Here is a 12,894-nt window from a genome sequence, read left to right on the forward strand (position 1 = left end):
CTTCCACATGCAGAGGCCACAGAACTTGGGAGTAATCCTTGACCCATCTGTAGTCCTCAGCAAATCCTGTCAGCTCTGCTTTCAAAATATAATCAAAAGATGCTCACTTCTTCCCACTTGGACTGCTTTCAAGCTACCGTCATTTCTTGCCTGGATTATTGTAACAGCTCTGAACTGGTCTCCCCTTTTTTGCCCTTGCCTTCCTTCAGTCTGTTCTCACAGCCCCCATAGTGATGATATTAATATGTACATCACGTTAGGTCACCCCTCTGCTCAAACCCTCCAGTGGCTTTTCATCTTATTCAGGGTATGACCCAACATCCTTTAATCATTAACTGCCCTCCCCCCTCCCATTCTTTCTTCTTCAGCCACACTGGACTCCTTGTTGTTCACTGATCATATGAGGCATGTTTCCACCTCAGGGTCTTTGCATATGCTCTTATCCTGAGTATCTATATGGCTGGCTTCCTTTCCTCCTTTAGGTTTTTACTCAAAATCACCTTCTTAGTGAGGCTTTCTGTGGGCAAGCACCTAAAATTACTACTCCCATCTCCCTTTCATGCCTTATTTTCCTCCTTAGCATTTATCTAACATACTATGCATTTTACTTATTTCTACTGATACGGTCTCTTCCATTAGAATGGAAGCTCCACGAGGCAGGGATTTTTGGCTGTGTTTTTCACTGCTGCATCCTCTGCACTTAGGGAAGTACCTGGCATATATACAAAGTCAATAAATATCTGTCGAATGAATAAAAGATGGGTGATACACGTCATAAAAAATAAAGATTATTAATGAAAGCATGATTAACAAAGATCTGTGAGCTTAATCTCCAACGAAGTTTATTTGTTGTTGGGTTTTCATGGAATTCTGTCTTTGGAGGAACTCTGACTTAATTTTCCACAAGCTTGATTTATCTTTGCATTGTGGAACTTCAGAGATGAGTGTTCAAGAAGAGAATAATGATAAACATAGGTGGCTATTAAATAATGCTCACTTTGCCATGTTGGATGAGCTAATGATATTTTAAAATTATTAGTACACAGAGCTTACTATTCATAGCAAACTGAAATTAGACATAAAAAAAAGTTGCTCATTGATTTAATTAGCAGTGTCTGGCACACAGTAATGTAATATATAAAGTGAATTGGATTGGGTACTGTCCAAGAGGGCTTGGTTACTGAAGTAGTTTTATTTCTGAAGTGATTCTACAGTATAGGCACGGGTGTCCTTAAGTTGGTGCCAGTTAAACTAAGAAATAAAGCAAGGGACAGTCACGAAGATACCATCTTTAGACTTGAAAATTACAAATCCTTAGTTGTTCTCCTTTATCAGCTTACAAAGTAAACAATGAATGCACACACTATAAGCTTTCAAATGAACTGCAGATGAAAAGGGCAATAAATACCAGCCAGAGGTAGAGGTAGAGGCAGAATGCTATAATGGAAAGATAAAGCTTGGGAAACGTGGGTTTCCAGCTTTCACTGTGACACTAACTGGCTGTGTGATTTTGGGTGAGTCATCTAACTAGTCTCTTAGTTAGCTCACCTGTAAAATGTGGAGAATGGACTGATGGGCTTCAATGATCCCCCAAGCTCTAAGTATTTTAAGATTTTTTTGACTTTAAGCTTTATCACTGTGGTAGGCAGAATAATGTCCTCCCGCCCCCCTGCCCCACCGCAAGGATGTCTACATTCCTAACCCCCAGAACTTGTGAATGTTACATTACATGGCAAGAGAAATTCAGGTTGCTAATAAGCTAACTTAAAATAAGGATATTATCCTGAATTATCCATTTGGGCCCAATATAATCACAAGGGTTCCTGTAATGTAGAAGAGGAAGAGGAAGGCAGAAAGTGAGCATCAGAGTGATGCCATGTGAGAAAGACTTGATGGACCATTGCTGACTTTGAAGATGAAGGGGCCATGAGCCAAGGAATGTGGGAAGCCTCTAGAAGCAGGAAAAGGCAAGAAAATAGATTTCTCTTAGAGCCTCCAGGAAGGAACGCAGTCTACAGACACCTTGATTTTAGCTCAGTGAGCTCTGTGTGAGACTTCTGACCTCCAGAACTGTACTAAATTTGTATTATTTAAGCCACTAAGTTTGTCAATTTGTTACGGCAGCAAGCGGAAATGAACACAATCATGATATGTACCATAACTAGCAAAGCTGGACCCAAGTTTATCACAGATAAAGGGTTTTAAATAAAAATTCTATACTCAGGTATTTTGTAAAGATCTTCAGAGGCAGGAGTAATCAGCAATCATAAGAAGTTTGCAGATAAGCCGTGAGGCAGTCTCTAAGGGAGTAAAATTTTTACTAGTGATTCATGAGAAGTAGAAACCTGGTTATTTTACAAAGGAAAGAAAATGGCGAGAGAAGAGACATTAGAAAGGTTATATACAACATGAGTTTCTTACTTCTCTGGACCTCAGTTTACTCCTTTATGAACTGAAGGGCCGGGATAAATAATCTCTAAATTCCTCTAGCTCTTTATTTTTAAAGGGGACGGGGAGAGAGAGAAGGAGGGCGGGAGGAGCAGAGGGAGAGGGAGAGAGAGAGAATCTTAAGCAGGCTCCATGCCCAGTGCAGAGCCTTGCGTGGGGCTCGATCTCACGACCCTGAGATTATAAGCTGACCTGAAATCAAGAGTTGGACGCTTAACCGACAGAGCCATCCAGGCACCCCAAATTCCTCTACTTCAATAAGATTTTAAAATCCCAACAAATGTTACATGAGCCTTTGACACTCCACTCTCCCCCAAGTATGAAGAGTATTCATTTTATAAAGTATAATTATCCTTAATGTTTCATGGTCAAGCATAACAGAAAGCTCAGACTTAGTTTAAGAAGAAAGTGGCTCTGAATTTTAAACCTGACACTTATTCAGGTAGGGTGCATGGGAAAATTGCTTAGCTTTCTCTTTTGCCACTGCACCTATAAAAGTATGTTTTCAGCAATCATTATACCTGCCCCTAGCAGTCTCTCCCCCTTCCTACTCTTGGTCTGGAAATATGATTAACCTAGCTTATAAATATTTTAAGCAACATAAGACTAAATTGGTTACATACAGACCCTAGAGCTATTTTCTAGGTAAAACATAGGTGGTGCAGAGATTTGGTGACTTGATTTTCCCAAGACCTTTTTACTTATTTCCAGGCTCTCTGCTGTCCTTTGGAAAAGCAAGGTTGCAGGACAGATGAGGTCTGAACTATGGCATGTGTGATCATTTTTAATTTTTATAATGTAAAAAAAACAGTATATTTGAAAAGCCACTCACAAAAATATTAAATGGAAGCAATCTGAATGGTAAGAATTTTCTTGGAATATGATTTTTTTTTACAATGAACATATTTTTATAATTAAAAAAGCCATTTTCCCTTCCTCCCTCCCCCCCTTTTTTATTTTTGAATAGGCTCTAAGCCCAAGGTGGGGCTTGACCTCACAACTCCAAGATCAAGAGTTGAGAGCTCTAGCACCCAGCCAGCTAGGCACTCCGCCATTTTCATTTTAAAAAAAGAAAAATTAGGGATCTCTCCATCCAACCTATTTTCACTTAGCATATTTTCATTATTTGATCATTGTTTTTTTTATCGTTGTAAACATTGTGTTTATGGGTTTTTATTGATTCACACTCGGGTTACCATAAGATAACCCATATACTGATACATACAATACTGAAAAGCAAGGTGTAAATACGAACTGTTGCAGGAATGCCAACAGTCAATATGGTGAAGGGTGATTGATCGATCGCCTTTTTGACCTCTGCTCCACTCATTCAAGTTCAGACGAATAATACCCAACCTGGTTCATGTCACTGTTCACAAAACACCTTCCTTCATTTTGTCCTCACAACAACCCTGGGAGGCGGGCACGTTCTCAGAGATAAAATGACTTGACCAAAGTTACTTAGGCTAGTCAGGGGACAGGTTCAACAAACTGGTCAAGAAAACCGGAGGTCTTTGCAGGCACTTCTAGTAACAGTAAGAGCTTCCACTACACCCTGGCCTCTACGTTCCCTAACTTGACAGTTACCTTTACCAACTCAAATTCTGCCTCTTCCACGCCAGGGAGGCAGGCTGCGGGCTAGGGAAACCTGTAACTCACCCCAAAAGCGGGCACTCTCCATTGCCAAAGCCCCGGTGCCAAGCACAGTCCGCCCCCTCCCGCGACCGCAGGCTCTGCGTACTGCGCCGGACTAACCTGACCAGGTCGGTCATGCAGGAGCCCACCACTACCACCGCGGGCACCTCCTCCTGCCACTGCCGGCCGGGTTCCCCAGATGCGGCCATGGCCCAAAGGAGCTGTTCTCCAACCCAGAGGCTGACCTTTGCCCTTTGTCCAACCCTGTAACCAGAAACGCCGCTTCTACGCTCCCTAACGACGCGGGCCTTCCAGACGCCTCTGCGGGTCGCCCACCTGACTGCCCGAAATAACCCCGCCCCCAACAGCCCTCTGTTCTTCCCGGCGCGGTCTCCCTGCACCACCTCTCGTTACAGAGCCCTCCCGATAGTTCCAGACTCCATGCCGCTCGCCACCCACGAGACCGGCGCGGAGGAAAGACCTTTCAGGCACTGCGGGGACGCCTTTCCGAGTGCCCGGCTCGGTGCGTCCGGGGGCGCGCACGCCGCCCGGCTCCCGGGCCGCAGAGGGGGCGGGGCGGGACGTGCGGGGGCGCGCACGCATCCGGCTCGCGGTGCGCGCGCAGGTCGGTGCGTCAGTCGGGGGCGCGCTCGGGTAACCTGTACCCCCACGTAGTCGCCGGTTACCGATCGGACTAAGTTCCAGGTACCTGGACTGGGGCTGGTGCGGGGAGGTTGGATCCCGAGTCGCACAGGTGGCCTGTGCACAGGACCGTGGTTTAAGTATGCCCGGGGCTCGCCGCCTCTTCCTATAGAGAAGGCCCCCGTTCCAGAGATGCCCTGCTCATCCCCATCATGCTGGTCCCCGCAAGAACGAGTCCCCCCAAGGCCAGAGGCTGCTCTTTTTGCGTATCTAGCCCGCCCCCTGCTCCCTCAATAACCTCAGACTCCTTTCTCCTGTCCGCCTGATGAGGGGACCATACAGTTTGGGAAAAGGGAGAGTATCCCTTTTTAGATGGCCCCTAGAGTGGGGTGGTCATTCTTTGGGTCTGAGCCGACTTGTTTTTCTTGAATGTTGCCCCTGGAGAAACTGCTTCCCCACTTAACTTCCCTCGTGCGCTGTATGACGTTGAGGTGACGCAGCAGGACGCCACCCCTTTCCGTTCCATGACGTCAGCAGGGCACACGTTTCCGTGTTTGTCATCCCATCTTAATTGCGAGATACTGGACCATGCCTTAGACGTCTTTGTAGTCCCCAGGCTGCCCATCCGAGGACCTTATGTGAACCTGTTCGAGCAGCAGACCCTGTAAAAATTGTATTTCTACATTTTCCTTCTGTAATATCTCAAAATCAGGAAATATAAATTGCACAACTAGCATTCAGGGGAGGCTGGCTGCTGTAAATTTGTGCCTAGCTGGGATCTATTATAGAACTGTGATGTGTAAAAGCCACTATTGTGGGTGAGCCCCCATCCATGTCCCTGGCTCAAAAGGATCACACCAAAGAACCATCGTCTTTGGCTATTTGGTGACCTATGGTTTTGGAGTATTTCCCCTCTGTCTTAGAGAAGTCACTACACTTACGGTTGAAACAGATTTTAACGCTGCAGGAAGTCTTGCACTGTCAAAAAATAGTATTGTAGCTGTTCTGAAACAAAGAAATTCATTCCTTCAGGTGTTAGTTGAAGGTCCTGACAGTTGCTGAATTGGGACGGGTTGTTGTCACCTTAAGTATAGTTTGGCTTTTGTGCAGGTTTCTTCCCTGTAGCATTTGACTGGTCGATCATTTCAGGCCAGCTTTGGCAGCAGACCAGCTGTAGTCAAACGTGTTTCTAGTGGTCAAGCAACCATTAGTTCAACTTCATAATTTTTTTCTGTTCCAATTTTATAAGTTGTACACTTAAACAGATGACTTTGATGCCTTCCTCTTTGGTGATTGCAATTATACATGCTTAATGTGAGAGGAGGATGGGTATAGTGGACTTTGAGGGAGATCTGGATTTGAATTCTGATCTTTATTCTTGCTATGTTTGTGACTTTAAAAAAGTTAACTTAGACTTGCTGAGCTTTAGTTTTCTTATCTGTGAAATGGGAACAATAATAGAGAACAGGATTGTTGGGGGAAAGTAAATGAAATTACAGGTAGAGGTGGGTAATATAGTGCCTGATACTCAGTTGATTTTTCAGAATGTGTTGATTCTTTTTCCATTTTTCATAGAAATGAGAGGTAAAAGAATGATAGGCATTATGGGAAAAAAGCATGGAAGAATAATTTTGTAATGTAGGTGAGATCTTTGCTTTTTTTCCAGATGAGTATTTCTGTGTTTTGCATATGATCTAGATAAGCATCCTTTCAAGAACTGTGACATCAGTGGATAGAAATAAGAATGGAAATGTCGCAGAATAGGAAAAAAATAAGCTTCAAAATGATAATATGGGTTAGTATGCTGTTCAAAGGCAAATTACAGAAGTTATCCTTATCTGGTGTAGAGTGGGAATTCTAATACCTGCCTACTGCCCAGGATTGTGATGATCAACTGTAATAATGTATTTGGAAGCTCTTTGCAAGTGGTAGTGTTATAAAAATGTACAGCATGATTTTTATGATTGATAATACAGGGCATTAGATGTTTATTCTTACTTTGTAGTGACATTGGAATGGTGGAGGGAGGTCATCCGTTAAGTGGCTGGAAGAGGAGCTTGTTTTATATTTGCAGAAAGGATGATTTGAGTACTGAAGTATAAAGTTTTTACTGCCTCAAAGGTACTTCTGGGTGTCATCACTATATAAGGTCATTAAGTTATTTTTTGAAAGATCATTGCAGTCCTTCCCTTTATTATTATCTGAAGTGATTAAAACAGGTACTGGTTTTCAACATTTATTTTGGCAGAGACTTGTAAGTCCTCATATGGTAAAATACATGAAAACTAGGACCAGAACATCATTTCCTTGTAGTTGTAACTTGTAAGAAATTAATTTGCTTTTGATGCAGGATTATCCTTTCAGATTGAGGAAGAAAGTGATTATTTAAATGGACTTATTCACCTCTGAAAGTAGAGGTTTTCATTTAGAAATCTATTTAGAGGAATTAATGCATTCCCTCTCCTAACCCCTTGGGTTTCCAAATAATTTAGATACGCTTTGTTGGTTTTACTTCTGTATTTTCAAGTGTAAGAACTTCTTAGTGCCTGAAAGGCAAAGACGTTTAGATCCATGTTAGTTTTTGTTGCTTAATATCCGGCTAAGTGTTTATTTTCATGATTCAATTGTTAAATAGCTTTTTGCTACATATGTTCCTCAGATACATTATCCTCGACCACATTTTTTGAGGGCAATATTGTCTTCTCTCCATACCTCAATATTTCTCTAGTTTTTGTCTCTTTATTCATTTGTTTATTAAAAGATTTTTACTGGGTGCTTAGCGTGTGCCAGGTACTTTTGTTAAACACTAGGGATTCAAGACATAGTCCCTGCAGGGGAGAGATCACAGAGCCGGTAGTTATAACACACTGTGGAGGGACAGCATATCAGAAGTAAGTAATTTCTTGTAAGTAACAACTGGTAAGCAGATTATGCTTATTCTTGAATTTTATACAGTATTACCAATCAAGTTCTTCTTGTGGGGACACAGAGGGAGTGGTTCCTAACTTAATGGTGTGTACATGTTGTGTGTTGGGGGAGAGGATTGTTAACAAAGGCTTCTTAATGCCTCCGAGTGGGAAGCTGCCAGTTGTAAGACAGAGCAGGGTAGCTTTAGGTCGTGTGGGGCACTGTGGTGGTCAGCTCTGGAAAGGAGGAGGGAATTGGATTTGAAAGGTTGCTTCTGTTCCTGAAAAACATTGATTCAGCCTCTGTCCTGAGGAGGTGAGCAACAGGGGGTTGGTTTCTTCTGGAGGGTCATTGGAAGAGGCTGCTGTAGGACAGGAAATGAGGTATTTATTCATGCAAGAGAAGTTTCCTTGTGCTGTGCCAGTTTTCAGGAAACTTGTTCTATCTAGTTCCTCTGAATACCCTGACCACCATTCTTTCCTTCTGCTTTCAGTGGTGATTTGCAAGTCAAGCTAAAATGTCCCCAGAAGTGGCCTTGAACCGAATTTCTCCAATGCTCTCCCCATTCATATCTAGTGTGGTCCGCAATGGAAAAGTGGGACTGGACGCTACGAACTGTTTGAGGATAACTGACTTGAAGTCTGGGTAGGTACCAGAACTACTTCAACTAATGTATCAGACTCAATCCAGCCCTTACCTACTAATAAACTTTTCTCACCAGATTTATAAAAATTGAACACCACAGAAATTCATCAAGTCATGATCTTATCACATGATGATGCAGTTGGTTTTGTCCAGATCTTGACATTTTATGTTTCTAGTTGTTTTATTTGTGTTGTGGGCCATTGCTTTATGATCACAATGTTCGTGTCTTTTTTTTTTTTTTTTTTTTTGATTTTTTTTTTTTTTTTGTGGGCCATTGCTTTTTTTTCAAAATGTTTTTTTTTTTTTTTTTTTTTTTTTTTGGCATGTCTCTTTGTTAACAGTGTGCCATGTGGTTTTTAGCAAGTGTGTTTTTCATTCATTGACTTGTTTTCTTTTTACGTCTGCTGCAATCCAGCATGTACTCTAAGAGTTGGGTTTTGGGATTCTGAATCTGATATCTCTTCTAATAAGAAAATGGGATTGGTAATCTCTCCTAATAAGAAAATTGTAATAGCTAGCCAGAATGAGTCATTTTTCACAATGGGGTTGGAACAGTAGAATCTCACACCTGGGAATATTGCATTAAAAAGCCCCTACTTTTTGTTTCAAAATAAATGTAGATTTACAGAAAATATACAAAATTCTACAGAAAATTAATGTTGCTATAATGCTGTTGATTGTTCTACAAGCCTTGTTTGAATTTTGCCAGTTTTCCCACTCATGCACGTCCTTTTTTAGGTCCAGGATCCAATCCAGGATCCAAACTGAATTTAGCTGTTGCATCTTGGTGTTCTTAACCTGTTACTGTTTCTGTCTTTCTTTGTCTTTTATGATTTTGACACTTTTTTTAAAAAAAGATTTTATTTATTTGTCAGAGAGAGAGAGAGCACACACAAGCAGGAGGAGCAGCAGGCCAAGGGAGAAGCAGGGAGCCCGATGCGGGACTCAATCCCAGGACCCTGGGATCATGACCTGAGCTGAAGGCAGGTGCTAAACCAACTGAGCCACCCAGGCATCTCGATTTTGACACTTTTGAAAATAGCACTGGTTAGTTATTTTGTAAAGTGTTGCTCAGTATGGGTTCATCTACTGTTTTCCCTTTATTACAGTGAGAATTGAATTTTTTTCCCTAAGCATACTATAGAATTGATGCTGTATGGTTTTCAGTGCATTAGGTCAGGGAGTACGTGATGTTCATATGTCTGTGACTGGTATGTTAACTCGGACCACTCAGGTAGGATTGTGTCCACCACGTTTCTCCACTATAGCGTTAGCTCCATCTTCCCTTTGTCATTGGTGAGTATCTTGTGGAGTGATGTCTTGAGATGGTGCAGATGTTCGCTTCCTTATTGTACTTTTGGCCACAAATTTCAGCGTCCATGGATGGTTCTGGCCTGCAATCATTATTACTGTGGTGCTGATCTAAGTGATTTTCTATTTCCCTTACTCCCCCCCACACTTGTTAATTTGACTTCTGCTGTAGAGAAGCGTTATCCCTCCTCCCCCAGTCCCTTACTTATTCGCTTATTTATTTATGTCAGTGTGAATTTTGAGGTGTTTATTTTAGTCTCTAGGTTATCATCCAAACACTGTGTTCATTTATTTTGTTGCTCAGTTGTTCTAGCTTTGTCATTGGGAGCTCCGTTGAGTTGGTGTTTGTGTCTTTTTGACATATCCCTATCAGTTTTTGAGCACTTTCTTACTAGAAATATGTTGCATTCTTGATTCTCTTTTAGCTTTTCTTTTTAGTTTCTTTTGCCTGCTATAAGTCTTGCTGTTTTTTGACTAAGCTGAAGACTTAGATATGAGGATATACACTTACTTTCTTCAGTAGTGAGATAAAGAAGACTAAGTCAGTTGGATACTTTATTGGAAAATAGGATGCTTTTTAAAAGATCTGGCATTGGGGCGCCTGGGTGGCTCAGAGGTTTGGGCATCTGTCTTCGGCTCAGGTCATGATCCCGGGGTCCTGGGATCGAGCCCCACTTCGGGCTCCCTGCTGAGCGGGGGACCTGCTTCTCCCTCTCCTTCTGCCTGCCGCTCCTCCTGCTTGTACTCTCTCTAATAAAAAATAAAAAATCTTAAAAAAAATAAATAAAAGATCTGGCATTATCTTCAATTTAGTCAGTGGGTGGGGGGTTTCTTTTGGGGCAAAAATGTCCTAAAAGTCGATAGTGGGGATGGTTCTACAATTCTGTGAGTATATGAAAGGTGACTGGACTGAACTGTGCACCTGTAAGGTTTTTGTGGGGTGTGGATTATAGCTTAGGGAAGCTGTCATCAAAAGAAGCCAAACCCGTGAACCAGGGATGTTTACTGTCCCAAATGGATAGGGCATGGAAATAGGTCTTTCTTCTTTAGTTTGTCACAAACATTTTTTTTTTTAAGAGATGGCCAGAGGACTGGGACTGGCTTATGTAAGATGATGTCATCTGAACTTCTTACTCCTTGTATCAGTATTCTGAGAGAACATTTGGGTTCATCAACATGAAGTCACTTTATTTCTTTTCCGCAGACGCCTTCTCCAGTGCTCCCCAATTCCTGAATATTTGGTTGAGCATTTAAATGCAAATAGTGGGTCTGATGATACATTTGAAATGAATCCACTAGACCTGGCCCGGGCTGGACTAGCTCTGTGAAAAATATTTGAAATGGCATCAGTGGCATTTAGTATTTATGGAATTTACTTTCTTTAGATTTAAAAAAGGAATGCAGATACCTCTACCTACATTAACAAAGTTGCTATGCATAAAATGATGTGAAAAGCCTTATTGATGTAGAGCATTAGTGATGCCTTTTCTGTAGTGCTTGTCTGAAAGATTCATGAAAGTTCCTCAGAATCTCATTAACAATTCTTTCTTCAATCCTTCCATCAGGCAAAGTGTGCATTCCTCAAGTTTCTATAGCAAAACAGTGGCGGGGTTTGGGAACAGAATGGCTTCTTCTTAGTGTGTCACGTATTGGCATTTCCCTTTCTTTTAGATCAGAAGCACTCATGGTTACAAGAAAGGGGGTGCACATTTGTGAGTTCTGTGAACTGGAAGGGGCATACTCTATAGGGCACAGGATACACAGCACTAGTCTTGTTTCTATATATGGCTACTTGCCCTTGAAACGATGAGGTGTGAGTATCTATATTCTAGATCTGGCTCATAGGAGGAGTAGATAGGTAAGAATCTATTCAAAGTAAGATATTTTTTTAAAAAATAGTAACTCATCTTTATTTCTCTAATGGCACCTAAATCTTTGTACCTTATGTACACCTATGTATGTATGTATGTGTGTATGTATGTGTGTGTGTGTGTGTTTCTAAGCTCCACTGCTAGACTGTCACAATCTTAAGGACAGGGTTCTTATTTATTTTTAGGCCTCCTTAAGGCCCGCTATGGTACCTTTCCCATATAGTGTAGCAAGTAGGGGTTGAATGGGTGAAGAGGTAAGATGTTTTCCTAGAGAAGATGCCTGGTTTGGGGATCATAGTGGTTTGGACTTCTGGCTTGGAAACCTGTTTATTGGTCTGGTGGATTATTGCTTAATCTTTGTTATATGTAGTCCTTTAAAATTTCATTTCTTGACAAATGAATTGATATTTTTGAAATTATAGTGAAGTGTATTATAGTATGGGGTTTACTCTTCTAGGTAGAGGGGCCAAATTTTAATTTTAGGGAATTATTCCATGAGGCCACTGACTGTTTATTAGCTTTTTGCTCTGTGTTAATTTGATCACAAGCATGTGCTATTTGTAAGATGCCATATTTTGTCATTTTTAGTGATTTACTAATCTTGAAGCTGTCTACATGTTCAGTGTTCTGGAATGGTGCCTGGCAAATATAAGAGAGGAAAGCAGAGGGCTTACTGCAACCTGTGGTAGCCAAGCCTTATTATCTTTTTTCAGCATATCACAGTGACTCACCCTTACTGGCACATGGCTGTGTTTGGGGCATCTGCTATGACATCTCAGCCGCCCACAACTACCTGTTGCATTTTTTGTTCATGTTCTGAATTTCATTACTTAATTAAAAATAGATACTCAGTGTACTTGGTTACTAAATAGAACAGTTTTCAAAGATGAGCGCTATAAGCTTTGAAGACTGATCTCCGTTTGCTGGATGGCAGACTGAGGCTTTATTAGCCCTGTGCCTGGAAGGAAGCTGCTGGCCCAGGAGGCAATACTTTAATTTTGAAGATGGGCAACTTTTAACCATTTAGTATCCAGTTGTTCACTGGGCTTTTCCATTTCACTTTTTTTTTCTGTATTCTTTTGTGATCTTTTTCCTTTTCTCCTTGTGCATATCTTTATACTTTATGTATTCATTATATAAAAATATATTCCTAAACCATATATAGTATTATATTGCATGTTTAAGAAGTTTCTACAAATGGTGTCATCATATATATATATATTCTTCTGCAGCTTCTTTTGCTTAGTAGGAAGTTCTTGAGATTTACTTACGTTAATACTTATGGTTCAAGTTCTTTGGTTTGCACTGCTATATCATATTCCATTGTATGACTACGCCTCCAATTTTTTATTCACTCTCCCACTGATTGACTTATATGTTGTTTTAAATTTCTTTTGACGAAGAATGCCATAATGAACATTCTCTCACCTTTGTG

At 41.2% G+C, this 12,894-nt stretch overlaps 2 protein-coding genes across 6 annotated transcripts in view; one reads left to right on the top strand and one right to left on the bottom strand.

Annotated features, from left to right (window-relative positions):
* The window catches only part of RBKS (ribokinase), an 82,500-nt gene extending 77,870 nt beyond the window's left edge, over positions 1-4,630 (bottom strand). For 2 of the 3 annotated variants that reach the window (XM_032391492.1, XM_032391494.1), the window contains exon 1: positions 4,204-4,546. In XM_032391492.1, coding sequence (XP_032247383.1) covers positions 4,204-4,292 — 89 coding nt within the window. In that variant the 5' untranslated portion in view covers positions 4,293-4,546. The other variant, XM_032391495.1, reaches the window with a different exon arrangement.
* Positions 4,631-4,668: 38 nt separating this feature from the next.
* Positions 4,669-12,894, top strand: part of BABAM2 (BRISC and BRCA1 A complex member 2) — a 391,146-nt gene continuing 382,920 nt past the window's right edge. Inside the window, exons 1-2 of one of the 3 annotated variants that reach the window (XM_032391489.1) lie at positions 4,669-4,788; positions 8,126-8,277. In XM_032391489.1, coding sequence (XP_032247380.1) covers positions 8,150-8,277 — 128 coding nt within the window. In that variant the 5' untranslated portion in view covers positions 4,669-4,788; positions 8,126-8,149. The remainder of the gene's footprint in view (positions 4,789-8,125; positions 8,278-12,894) is intronic. The other 2 variants (XM_032391491.1, XM_032391490.1) reach the window with 2 other exon arrangements.

This window comes from Phoca vitulina, unplaced genomic scaffold (assembly GCF_004348235.1).
Source record: "Phoca vitulina isolate PV1807 unplaced genomic scaffold, GSC_HSeal_1.0 scaffold63, whole genome shotgun sequence".
NCBI lineage: Eukaryota > Metazoa > Chordata > Mammalia > Carnivora > Phocidae > Phoca > Phoca vitulina.